At 32.4% G+C, this 14,635-nt stretch overlaps 1 protein-coding gene across 4 annotated transcripts in view; it reads left to right on the top strand.

Annotated features, from left to right (window-relative positions):
- LOC130446575 (regulator of G-protein signaling 9) overlaps window positions 1-14,635 on the top strand; it is an 88,649-nt gene that overhangs the window by 52,433 nt on the left and 21,581 nt on the right. For 2 of the 4 annotated variants that reach the window (XM_056782924.1, XM_056782926.1), the window contains exons 9-11: window positions 4,996-5,046; window positions 10,594-10,797; window positions 13,358-13,579. In XM_056782924.1, coding sequence (XP_056638902.1) covers window positions 4,996-5,046; window positions 10,594-10,797; window positions 13,358-13,579 — 477 coding nt within the window. The remainder of the gene's footprint in view (window positions 1-4,995; window positions 5,047-10,593; window positions 10,798-13,357; window positions 13,580-14,635) is intronic. The other 2 variants (XM_056782925.1, XM_056782927.1) reach the window with 1 other exon arrangement.

Here is a 14,635-nt window from a genome sequence, read left to right as displayed (position 1 = left end):
AAGCCTTGTACAAAATAAAGAAATATATTCATATAATATAATTTATAAAAGATAATTTTGTATATTTTTGAATAAATTTTAAACTGTTTGCTGCAATGATACACATTTATTTTTCCAATATGCACAGAGAAAATTGATTCAGTGGTAGAACTTGAAGATCCATTATATATATTATACCTGCATAAGTAGATTTTTGCTTGCAAAATTCAATTTTGTCTTGAATATACCAGTTCCATTAAGGAAATATAAGATATAAATATGTAATAAAAATTGTGTGATAAAAAAATTATTGATACACTCAATTATACAAAAATTACAAAGTAATGGGAGATTTACTTTCAAACAACGTAAACTTCAAATAGCAGTATCAAAATGAATACTCTCATTTTCATTTATCGTAAATCGTTGGATAACTTCCCGAATTGATTGCTGTAAAGGAAAACCCTAAAAAGCTGCGCAGATCTTGTATTTTATTTCTTTGAATTTTGTATATATAGTTGTGATGTACTGCATTTATTTCTATTTACTTTGTGGTTATTTATAAGCTCTTGTTCACAACTTGTAAACAACTTTTCACAATAAAGCATTCTTCTTCTTCTACGGTTAGCTTCCACTTTGTAATCTTCAATATGAAAGCTTTCGGATCTCTTCTTCATATGACGTGTCCAAAGCGTTTAATCTTCTGCACCGTTACTATAAACCTCTCCCACCTCATTCTTAATCTCGTGAGTGCTTAAATCTTCTTAGAAATCAGTCTTGATAGGTCCCATTATGATTTTTTCAATATTGAGAGATCTTCTTCATACTTTTCTAAACAGGCACATGGTTTGGACTCCATATGTAATGCTTGGTCTAATTCCAGTTCTGAATATTTGTGTTCGAACTCTCCTCTAGACTCCACAGACTTCACAGACCTCCAGTACGCTCTATATACCTCTATGATATTCTCCGCTACTCATATTTGCCATATAATTTATTATCACAATCAAATACTTTGAATATTTTGATCTTTTGAACTGATATCCGACCAAATTAATTCTCCTTCTCTTAGTTACCAATATGTACATTGTTTCTTGGACATTCACCTTCAACCTGTTTGCACCGGTTTTTCCCATCAGATGAAGTTTTTATAAGTTTTCCTTATTTCTTACCAGAAGTGCCAGGTCATGAATGTATCATACTATCTGCGTACTGTTGAGATTGAGATTGTTTACTAAATCTATCTCATCTCAATCTTGAACAGATTGTCCAAAACATCTTTGTACAAGAATCACCTTTGTCAGAATTTTCACCTTAGAGTTGAGGAGATCTCATTTTTTCTCATCGCCTATATGCGTTTCTTGTTGAAACTATCAAAGTCGCAAGCTCGTTTTCTGTTCGTGTTGTAAGCAAGTGTAGGAATAGGGATTTCTCTCTTCCTGATACGTGTAGGACTCTTTATCAAACCACGATTTCCTCTGCTGTACTTTACCTTCTCCAATGTACGCTGTTAATTGTGTTTATCATTCTTTTTTTAATATTTTTTCAATATTTTAAATGGAACCTCATGACACCTACCAGTCTAATGAGGTTTTTAATATCCATAAGTAATTGCAGAGATTTTGGTCACAAATACCTGGTGTGTAGGAATTCTGCCAGCATATAAACATTTATATTTAGAACCAGAAAATTTAAAAATGAGTTCGAATGACCTATTGAAGGATATGTCTTAAGGCCAAAATTTGTATCATTGAATCTTCTTCCTTGAAACAGAGAAGCAAATCCCTCAGAAAATCAGTTTTCTACCCTTGAGAAAAATGGTCTACGTACCTTCATTATTCCACTACAACATTTCCTTTTTAATCATACTACCTAAAGAAGTTAAGCAATATTGGAAATATTTATGATTTCCCATATAAAAAAGATGAAATTCAGCGAAGAATATTCACAACATAAGTTTAGTAGGGGCTCCAATACAGCAGTTTTCGTGATAGTACGCAAATATAAGATTTTCGAAACTTCAGTAGCAGTCTTTGTTTGAGGAATTGATAAGCTACTCCATACTACAGCAAAAAACAAGCAATGTTTACTGATTCTTCTATATCCATCCGATAATGAAATATCAGTTTAACGTTGTTGATAAAATAAGAAGAATGAATATACTTCACGGGATGTGAATATATTCACTAATATCGAAATTTCCAGCCATCGCTATCGCTCAATTGTAAAATCAATTTCGACTAGCAAATGATCCTTCACATCTCTTATAGTATAAATAATTAGGTCTAGTAGTTGTTTGATTCTTATATGTTTATAGTGAGAAAAATTGTTATTATTTTTCACTTTCCATTAGAGGGGTAGTCGGTACCAACATGGAACTCTTCTCTATATCTCAATTTTTTTACTTATAAAGCTTATATCATCATTAGTCCAGTGAACAATGGTTTTTACCCTCAGATTGACATCAAGGTGCATCGACTTTTAATAATAGATAATGAATACCTTAAAAAGTCCACCCTATGCCGATATGTGCTTTCACTCTGGGGTGAATATCACCCTAACTAGGAGGTGGTGACTTTTTTATTAAAACTAACCGTAGAAATCGATAGCAAAAAGCATTCTAAGCACAAATTACAATATGAAGTAAAAAATTGAAAAATGAATGAGTAAAAAAATTTTTCACAAATACCTGAAAAACTACATATTTTATTGAAAAAACTGTGAGTAGGTTAAATATAGCTTTAAAAAAAGACCTAAAATTACCACCCTTATCGGAATAACATGTTATATATCTGCAAATCACTTAAATTGAATAAAAATAATAGGAAAAACAAGTTTGAATGGTTTAGAGAAATTGATTCTGAATTTTACAATGGAAGAAGTATTTTTAAATAGAAAAAAAATATGTTTTTTTAAGACTACTAAAAAATATGGAGCATACGCTAGAACTACTAGAGAACGAAATGTTTTAGTAAGAACTTTGATTTATTCTCATTTTTTTCTCAACTCCAGAATTAACGGAGATATAAACTCTCAAACTCCACAGTAGCGTGTGACTGGTACCATTTTTGGACCCTCTCTACGTTTCCTTGTCAAAAATAAAGGGTACACTATATTGCAAACCTTTTAGATGCATTATAAATCCTACAAAATGGATTTTTCATAGACTGACTAGCTCAAAAATTGAGAGAGTTGTACCTAAAACAAACTAACATTTTTTTTGGAATTTCGGAACAGTCATGGGAGGCCTGGTATAGTTAAAAAAAGTTCACAAAATTGAAAAAATTCTCCTAACCAATTAATCAGTCATGACTAATCATCAGTTTTATCAAAGATACATTCATATTTTTATCTGTTTATCCTATTCTGAAATATATTGTCCACTATTTTTTCCGGATAATTACTTTCTTCCAATGCAGTTTTTGCTTTTTGAAAAGCTAAGCATCCAAATCCAGGATCTGATAGTTGGATACATCTATTTATTGCTAGAACTGTTAGAGAGTAATTTTTTACCTAACTTCAGAATTAAACGAGATATAAACTTTCAAACCTTGTTTCCTTTTCTTTTACATATCTTAACAACAACTAGAAACGTATACTTCATAGTTCTTCTATCCTTCATAGTTCAAAGTATCTCATCATCTTGGAAAGCAATTTAATATGCTTTAATATGAGTATGAATTCATATGTAAGGCTTATCATTTATATGCATAGCAACCGGTAAACAAATGGAACGTGCTTATGTGATTAGAAATTTCCATATTATTTGTTTTTCATGATCTCAATAGTGTTCAAGTGTGTTAATTTAATGCATACTACACCACAAAGAGCTGTCCAGCTATTGCTTTGATCGAAAATGGACTTGGTAATCGAGCTGTTGCTAGACAAAGGGATAAGATGAGACTGGATTCTTTCATAGGTAACCTGGAACAGGGTAACTGGTCGTGATGACCGCTTTATTGTGTCAAGCACATTAAGATGGAGACTGTAGAAAAATATCCTGATTCCTAAAACATCTACGATTGATCCAAAACTTGTTCCAGCTCTTCGGCAAGCATGCTTATGTTTTGCACAGGATCATCTGTATTGGACGTTCTCAGATGAGACCAGAATATGCTTCAATGCGGGCGACTGAAGAAGTAGAGTGTACCGAAGACCAAGAGATTGAAGATTGCAACTTTAAACCGCGGAGTGCTTATGGCTGCTGCATGATCTGAGGTGCAATTTCTATAGGAGCAGGAAGCACCCCTGTGATCATCCGAAAGGGTGACCGTGTTTGCACTAGAGGAGTTTTAACGCCTGATAGATGACTACATTGGAGACGAATTTAACTTTATTCATGACTATGCAAGACCGCAAACCGTCAAAAGTTTACAGTGGGTCTATTTCTTTGCACACAAGTATTTTCCTGCGCCCCCTTTTCCTACTACGGTAAATTATTGCTTTACTCCTTTTTCTATTTAGTTCTATCCTTTTCTGTTAGTTCTTTTAAGAAATATTCTCTTTGTGATTCCAGCTAGAATCAGTAATGTAAATAATTCACCTTGAAATATTCGAATTATCTAAAGATGTATGTATGTAAAGATATTCCTTTTTGGAGAAGTTTTCGTTAATAGAAAATGTCATCCAAATAATTATAGTGATAAAAGTATGGATATTGTATAATCAGATATTGGAATACAATTACTAAAATGATATAATTTTAAAAAGTACCTAAAAATTTGAATTAAATACAAAATAAAAGAAAAAACTAATGTAGAAATTGTTTACATTGTTTGAGCTTGTTTTAGCTTTTGTATGTAGTTAGAAGATTTCAGGCAATCCAGTTGAATTGTATAATTGAGTTTATTGATAAAACACACCGGAAAGAAATTGAAAGATAAAAATTTAAACTTGAGTGAAGAATCAAAATTTAGATGATTATCCAGCATGCGGTTTGTTTTTAGAAAGAGAGAGTAGCATCCTCATTAACAAAAAACATGCAACTGATTTGTAACAGAAGTGATTTTTTTGCAGCGAGGTAATGATGCACCGTTTAAGGAAATCATTTGAAGTTATGGTAAAAAGGCAAGTATCATACAAACATTAATCAGTTGATTGTAGATTTTTCAATTTTCCAATCATCGAAATTCCTTATTTTTGGAAAATACTTGCTAATATTGAAGTCCATCAATTGGACAATATGGAGGATACTGTTGAATATTTCTATTTTTCGTAAATTGGTTTGATTTTAGTAAATACTTACTGCAACCAATAAAGTTTTGAAACATTAAAAACCTAATTTTAATATTTTCAGATCATTTTCTATAACATATACTAGAGCTTAGGGATGCTATACAATAATCTTCGGAGTTAGAAAAAGAGGCAGAATGTTAGGAATTTGAATGAATTCTTAAAATTACGAGAATGGTCCTAGAAGTACCTGACCTCACCTAGAGATAGCGTTCGTTGTCTAAAAAATACCACTGTATTAGAAAGTACACACGAATCCAGAAATGTTGAAGAAATTCGACAAAGCAGTGCTGGATGACCGTTGACTGAAAGTGATAGAGCAAGCAGAAAATAGTAGGCATTTCAAAATGTGCATTACATCGCATATTAACTGAAAATTTGATCATGAGAAAGCTGTGCGCAAGATGGGTGCCGCGTTTGCTCACAATGTATCACAGAAATTAATTTCTTCCATAACCATCGATGAAACCTGAATCTATCATTTTATAACAAAATAACAATCAAAACAACGAACTGAAAAGGGAGAAGGCAAATACCGTTCCATAAATTGGAGTATGCACGCACTCTATCAGTCATATTTAGCCATCTCTGGCTATAAAAAGGGTGTTTAAAATGTTGAAAATCGCTGAGAAAAGTGCTAGGAGTGAAGAGGAGATCACGCTGATTAATAATTATTTTTTTTCCAAAATTTTTATATTCTCTTTTTTGAGCCAAGTAGTCCTGGAAGCATCCTCGTATATATTTGAGCTGCTTATACATGCTGTCACTCTACAAATTTCAAGATTCCAAATTCTTCACAAGCAATCTTTTGATAGAATAAGTTTCCATTTATTAATTGACAGAGGAATCTACTTACCGAGTTGTTTTTCTTGAATTTGATGGTTGTTGAACTCCGTGTGTACTTTAGTTTAGTTGCTATTGACATTATATCCAAGTCTTTTACTCGTTTTTAAATGGAACTGTTGGTGAAATATCATACTTATTACATTGTTTACGCTTACACTCTAATTATACTTTCGTGGGAGAATTTTCCACGGGAGCATTTCTTCCGATGATATTATGGATTTTAATTGAGTCTATCACTGACAGTTGGCTAATAAATCTCAATACGACTAACTATCTTATCAGCTAACATTTTGTAACCTTAGTTCCCCGGCTGGAGACTCTTTCTCGGAAAGTGGTATTCGGCTTCAAATGAAGTATATCAATAACTGGTATTTATAGCGGGGAAATAATATTAAATTGGAATCACCAGCTTATACACGAACAAGTTAATAGTGTCGTAAAAAAAGGGGACAAAGCTGGAATCACCAAATAAGGTATCCCTGAACACGATTGTCTAAATTGATATTTATGGCTGTGAGTAATACAAAAGATTTCAGCGAATGATACTATTATTAAAAAATAATAGAATTTCCATTGACTGGTATCCAAGAAATCACAATTATAAATTCAATGTTAAAAACATTTCAAATTTATTTATATATCAATGATAAGAACTGGGACTTATTTACGGAAATCCGGGATTATTGCAGCCCTCAAATGAGTTCTAAGTCTTGGGGTTAATTTTAATGAGATGGAGGGGTACCGCTTGGAAGCATGGTGTCAGCGTAACACCAAGCTGGCAGCTGTAGAACTGCTAAAAAAATTAGGATGGACCGAGAATACAGATGAACATGACTGAAGAGGAAGCGAGTAGATAAAAAAAATATAGATAAAAAGGAGCTTATGCTCTAACACATACAAAAACTGGATTTATATGTTCCAAAATATAAAGAAATTATGAAAGTTAATTGAAATTAAAACTTATGATTCATTGAAGTAAGTGTATGACAATGAGTATCTGTTGCGTGCATGTGGTTTGAGTGTATTCGTTTTTAAGATGGCCGAGAAGATGTTGAAGATGATTCACGTTCGGGTCGTCCTTCCACATTAAAAATGGATGAAAATATCGGAAATATTTGACCGTCGCATCGGGTGAAATTCGTACGATCGTTGGATCTACAGAAATTGACAAAGAATGAAAATTTCAACATGCGAGAATTTTGTGCCGAAATGGTGCCTAAAATCCGCATATTTGAACAACAAACCGCTCGCAAAAATATTTGTATTGACCCTTCGAATACAATTTAATCCTGGATCTTGAACTGTGGAATCTCTATATTTTTCCTAAGATCAAATTTGTATACAAGAAACAAGATTATAGTCTGTTGAAGTAGTGACAGAACGGACAGAAAAAACTTCCTGCACTGTTTGGAGATTGGCATAGAGCTATTAAGAAGATAGGACGGCTATATATGGAAGCTTATAATAAGTGAATATACATTAAATGGAAAAAATATCACCAGTTTGATTATTCACTAGCCACATCTCGTATACAAAGAGTAGATTTGAAAAGATATTAGAAAAACTTTCCAGGAAATATAAAGAATAATATCGTCACAATTAACTGAAGTTTACATTGTGTATAAACTTTAGTAGTCATTGTATAATGTAGATAGGCGACGTTTGGATTCGACGCTGTGATTCTATCAAATTTTTGGAATCGACTGGAAAGTTCACAACAAATAAATTTATTTCATAACTTGAACGTAGAAATGAATTAGAAACAATTACTAAGCCACAATATGTAAACAAAGTAATATAAAAAATATTCAAAAAAAACGCCTAACAGGTAGAATGGAATGTTACAACTTTCCAGCTGCATAATCCAACTCATATACAATTTTGGAATTCCTGATTTTTTTGCGTGATATTTTACTGTATTCAAATATTTGTTTAAGTTTTTCCAACAGAATCATCAAAGATACATCGTCTTTTATGTGAAGTGGAATCAAAGAATGTATCAATCCAGTCATATTTCTTTTTGAATTGTTTTTTTATTTCTAGAAACACCTTGCCACTTCTATTTGTACTAAAAATTAAGTGAATTAACTCTATTCGATAGAATTTAATAATTGATCTCTATTGCATCGTGGTGACTGAGCTTAACTATGGATACGTTCTTTCCAAATAAGTTACAAAAAACGTTTCGTTTCCAAGCATATCAGTTATTCAGTTTGAAGTTGTAACAAATCACTTCATAAATCTGATGAAATAGAATGATGTGTGTGTCTCAATAAGAAGTGCCAAACGATTTACGTTTCATTGAAAGATAACGTCGTATGTTTACTCACTATTTTTGAATAGGAGTAAATTTGATTCAACGAATATTGGCCATAAATTACGTGAATTTCTTCAGTGTGAAATACCATAGTTACTTATGCAATAAACTATAAATATAGGAAAAACTTTTGGGAAAGTGTTATTTTATGAAGGAATAGTTATTTCTTCATTATTAACATTTTCTAAATAACAATCATATATTACTAAATTCTTTTTTATTATTATATTCATGAATGATAGTGATATTTTGTATCAAAATATTCAGAATTTTAGTTAAGTTCAATGAATTGAAGTCGATGACGTAGTGTCCCAATCTGAATATGATGGGATTGATACTATTAACGCATTCGCCATAATTTAGAGTCGAATGCTCGCAAAGATATATTTACTTATGTTCCTAAATGTTTTTGATTTTAGGTCTCTTCTGTTTCAATATTAAGTTTTTTTAGAAATGGGAATAAATTGACGTTTAGAATTGACTTCAGTCTTTATCAAAATATGATATAGACACTGACAATTTGCGAATTTATATTAATCAATAGATCAGCTTAATCATGAATCAAAATCAGAATAAAATCAAAATAGAACTTTGTTCTAATAAGCAAATTAAATTTTCCCTACTCCTCACATTTTAAGTATATGGCATTAGTCAATTAAATTATTTGTAGTTTTATCAAAATATACAAAATAGAGCTATAAAGTCATTTATAACTTTTTCGCTCTTATGAATGTGAACCATTTCTAAAAATTCTCTTTTTCGTATATTAGAATCCGTTTCCTTATCATATATCATGGTTGTTTAACACAGTTTTATTTTTTTATCGTATAATTAATCTTTTAGTCTATTTTCTAAATACTGAGATCTAAGAGCGATTGATGCATTCAAATCTCATGAATTGGAGGTACCTCAATTCGAATGGAAAAAATGCTTCGACAATTGGTTTAAATGCATGTGAAAGAGAAACAATAAAGGCAAATACAATCATAAATATTTCTTTTTCTATTTGTTTATATCAAAACTCAAGAAGTAAACTTCGTAAGCCCAAGATTTTGCTTTATTATTAAACTTTAATGATCAATTGTTGTAGGTCCGACATATTATCAGCGATTTGGACCGCATCAGTAGCATTCTTTCATTGTTAATTCACACTCCAATAACTCATATCTCCAGGTCTTTCTTCGTCCCCTTCTAAATATCACCTTCGAATATAATTTAAACAGGAGTTGACATAGCAGATATCCTATTTTTATTTTTCTGGTATTGTATGTATCAAAACTATTTTTATTTGTGCTATTTGGTTCCAATATAATTTTCAAATGCACCAAATTTCCTTCTGATCTATGTCGAGTCTTTTGAGAACTTGCTTTAGTTTGTGGTGTCGTACACTATCAAATGCGTTATAGCAGTCAGTGAAACATTTACAAACATCTTTTTTACAGTTAAATCAATTCTGGACTAATAATTCCGTGGCTATTGCGTTACTAGTTACACTATCATTGATCTTCAGGCATGAATACAGGGTGATATCTATACCATTTTTGCCGTAGATAGCGAAATTATGGATTCATAATTTTCTTTTATGAAATATGTTAGTACACTAAGTATATCCATCATGATTTACATATCTATCGTGGGTTTATATGCATTTGTGATATACGATGCACGATTATAAGGACGCATTACTCATTTTATCCTACTTAATTCAAGATATCAACTTAATTTGAGAAGGTGAAAATTATTGAAGTGATATAACTTTCTCCAATTAAAAGAATGTGGTAGCTTCTGTCTTCTAGCCAACCAACGTGAACAGAAGTACAAGTATTCAAAACTCAAATTGTTCCAAGAATATTTTACGATTTATTAGAGTAAGTCATAATAGTTAATCAGTTAATCAATAATTCACGTTTGCTTAAGGACACAATTAATTGTTATCAAGTAATTCAATAATAAGCATATGTTTTTTATGGTGATTTTCCCCATTGTATCTAATGCATATTTACAGTGTACAGGAAATGTAACTGGAACTTCAAATTCAAATTATATTATATATTATACGCAAATGGAAAAGAATCTGTTTAAAATTAGTTTCAGGTACGTTATGGTAAATTGGCGTGAAAATATTAGAAATTTTACTAAGAAACAACTCCAGGATGCTCAATCCTTCAATGGTTAATATAATTTATTCAAATATAACACTAATAGTTAATCTTTAACAGGGTGGATGTTCCTACGGAAAAAAGGGTAAGAAGATGGGCTTTGTCTATGGAGGAGTTGGTATCCGACCCAACAGGACTGCAAGAGTTTACGAATTATCTTAGAAAAGAATACAGTCACGAAAACATTCGATTTTGGATGGCTGTTCAAGATTTGAGGAGGTCAGCGCAATCACAGATATCTTGGAAGGTTCAAGAGATTTTCGAGTGAGTTGAAATTAAATATAAAATAGAATATTTGAGGATTCATAAGTAATTTAATTTAATTTAAGTAATAAGTAATTTCATGAGTTCATGAGTTTGAAAAAAAAATGATTTCTTTATTTAAGTGAACAATGTAAATGTGTGGCTTGTATCAATTATTATTATTATTTAATTGAAAAATCGGTTATAATACTCTATCGTCTATAAATATTTGATTTTTTCTAAAAATCCACAATATACGCGTTTTTATGTGTTAGTATATTTTTTGAATAATTTTCTGTAGCCATCCAATTTTCGCTTGCTTTCAGCATATATTTTTAATATGTAATTTAATAATGTACTTCAAATTATTGGGTTTTCAAGACGAATGCTACTTAAGGTGTCTGATATCTCTTGCTCTTTGTCTTAAGGTGTTCCTCGTCCAAAAAAGATCAATTTGATCATATGAGAAAACGATTCAGTTCAATAAAAACATTGATCAGTTACCGATCACGAGGTTATCGTTGCTGGCAACGTATCGCGTGCAGTTATAATACGGTTTTTATTTATTAGTTACGTTTAAATAAAACATTTTTCTATATATAAGAATAAACTGGATAAACCTTTTATACATATATTATTACTTATTCACATTAAAATTGAACGCATGATAAACTTAATCACCATAAAAAATTAAAATAAAAGATAAATTTGAATCTTACTCACATTAGAATGATCCTGGCAAAAAAATAATTATATCTCGCAGGATCCTCAATTTTGTAGTTGTATTACCGAACTTTTTGGGCATCATAAAAAAAATTTTATCAGATGTTTTAGTAGTGGTATTTTCACATCCTGGCCCAAAACAAGATTCACATACCATTTTTCAAATTAATCAAAGTTCAATAATAAATGTCGTATTCACTATACATCATATCTACGTACGTCACGCAATATAGCGACCATACTCGAGCACACTTTTTTACCGACAGGTTTGCCACAATAACCATTTCGTTATGGACTTCTCTTCGCATTTCAGCTAGTTTCTACTACATTATCTACTACCACATTACAGTGTTTATTATAATTGCAATGACAAACTTCTTTACTATGTATCTTGCTGTGTTAAAGACGTGTCTAGGAAGAGACACTAATTCTGTGCGGGCATAAAAACAAATTTCTCCCCAAAACATAATAGATCCTCCTTGGAACAGCTCTCTAGTAATGATACAGGACTGCTCAAATCTTTCTCCTCCCCGTCTTCGAATTTGATTACGTCCATCTGGACCTCTTAGACTGATTCTTGCCTGATCAGTAAATAAAACTTGGCACCAATTTTCCAAATTTCAATCTTAATGTTGCAAATCTTAGTCTAGCAACACGATGCTGCTTGGTTAGCAAAGGTGCCTGGAAAGCTATTCTGCTGAGTAGAACAGCATTTGAAAGTCTCGTCCTATTTATCTATCAGATACATTTACATTTCGGACTTTAAAAGGCTGTTGAGCTCGACACCGATTGCTTAATGAATTTAATAGCAAAAACGGTCATCTCGAGGAGTTAAAACTGTAGGATGTCCTTGTTCTGGCCTCCTAGAATGTGAACCGGTCACTCAAAACCTTTGCATCAATCTGCCAATGGTTGTGTGGTGTACGCCAAACAGAATTGACACTTCACGATAACTTTATCCCTGTCCAACTAACTCGGCTATTCTTTCAGCTTTGCGTTCACTTAACTGCCTAGCTCTATTCTTTTTTGTTCAACTAGTCTGAGCTTTAGCACACTTTGATTGACCTAAATTACTACTGTCCACAAGTTGGTACAACAATAAAATGAAAAATTAAAATTTCAAAAAACCACAAAAACAGTTATTTGCGATAAAAAATTTTGTTACATTTTAATGCTAACATTTGAGATACTTTTTGTGATAGAAAAAAAAAGAAACCCAAAAGATTAACATTTTAGGTGTTCATATTGAAATAAAGAGTGGTGCGTTATTATGGCCACGAGTTTAGTTATTGTCTTGCCTACTGCATTCAGTATGTCCCCACATCCATCACATAACACATCTAAACCAAATTTTCCAATCATTTTCGAATTCTCCGAATAAAAAACAAAGTTATCCTTGAAAGTATCAGGTTTTTTTTGCGTAGCGGTAGTTTGTATTCAGCATTTCAATCCTTCCAATCTTACTATAGAATCTAGCTTGACTAGAGCATCCACTTACTTCTAACAAACCTTCTGTATGTATGTATATGAATATTGGGCTCTCATATACACTCCAGCCCAAGGAATCTATTTTGTTATCCTTTCTTGCAGCAATACTGGAGAACCCTGTGTTCACAGCTGATCCATCAATCCCACTCTCCTCAAAAAGTCTGGAAGCTGGGATGACTGTAGCGAGCTTATCAGCTACTTCATTTCCCTCACCTCTGATGTGTCTCGGAATTTATTGTAGGGTGTTTCTATTTTTCTTGCTTAGATCGTTCAATTTCTTCAATCCCAAACGAATTTGGATATTTATAAGTAAATATAATAGTAGTTCACTCGATGACTGAGCGGATACATAATAATCAATTCTTTTCAGGGAATTTTTAGCACCCGGGGCACCATGCGAAATTAACATAGATGGAAAAACAATGGAAAAAATAAATCAAGAAATGAAATCACCGAGTAGATTCACTTTCGACGCCGCACAAGAACATGTGTATACATTACTTCTGAAGAAAGATTGTTATCCTAGGTTCATTAGGTCGGATTATTACAAAAATTTATTAGCTACGGGTATCCAACCATCACAAAAGAAACGGTAAGTGATTTTTGCCACAGTTCTCTCTAAATTTCGATTATTATTCCATATATTATAATGAAATTCGTTAAATATAACTAAATTTACATAGACTAACGATACTCTATACTGAAGTCGATAACTTGTATATCGAAACGCGTGCTAGACAATGTAATTGTGAGTGTTGGTGTAGTGGTTCATAGTAGGATAGTGGTCGTCCAAGGAATGTTAAGCATAAAGGACTTTTGATACACCAGTCGTGTCCTGCTTGAAATTATCAAAGGCTAATGACCATTGAAAAGCCGATCAGGAACTTTCTATTGAATCACTAAGAGACCTGTAAACTTGTAAAGTATTTGGACCGAGCTCGTGTGAGTAATGGTCACTCACAGTTGACGTGGTCTGTAGTTTTTTCCTTCTCCATGTACCACCGCCACTCCGTCTCGTCTGAGATGCCTATAGTATAGAGTAGAGAGCTTAGATGATTTTTTTCGCTCAGAAGTCGAATTTAATGTCCGTTTAATCGAGGCAGTTGTTTGGTTAGAGAAGTAAAAGGCCCATCTCCGGATGGATAGAGGCAAAGCTTGCCTTGGAGGCGTAATAGCAACATTTTAGCTACGATTAGAATGGGTTTTATGCCCATTAGTTGATTTGCCGATACCAATCTTGAGAGTGAGTGAGCTTCGTCTTACCCTTGTCGCCCAACTGGCCCAAACGAGCTGGATCTTTCAACAATCACTCACCAGTTCAGGTAGGGCTTTTTAAAATAACACTAGCCTAGAGCTCACTGTTATAGGGTTATAGTCAGCCGTTATAGATTGTATAGCAGTTATTCTGTCTGATCATATCAAGATTAATATGTTTCTATGGTGTCGATTGAGTATCGCTCGTCCACATTCCATCACAGCGAATATCTCGGCTTGAAAGTGGAAAAAATTTCGGGTGTGCTTCTTAGAAGTTTGCTTCCGTCAAATTATTGGTGTAATATTCATTCTAATGATCGCCTGGCACATTTCTTTTCGATTAAGTCTCAATTAACCATCAATGTCGGAATTTTTTTCAATGTGCTAAATCATG

Source organism: Diorhabda sublineata, chromosome 7 (assembly GCF_026230105.1).
Source record: "Diorhabda sublineata isolate icDioSubl1.1 chromosome 7, icDioSubl1.1, whole genome shotgun sequence".
Classification (NCBI taxonomy): domain Eukaryota; kingdom Metazoa; phylum Arthropoda; class Insecta; order Coleoptera; family Chrysomelidae; genus Diorhabda; species Diorhabda sublineata.
The sequence above is the reverse complement of the archived record's forward strand: the minus strand, read 5'-3'. Positions and strand labels throughout refer to the sequence as shown.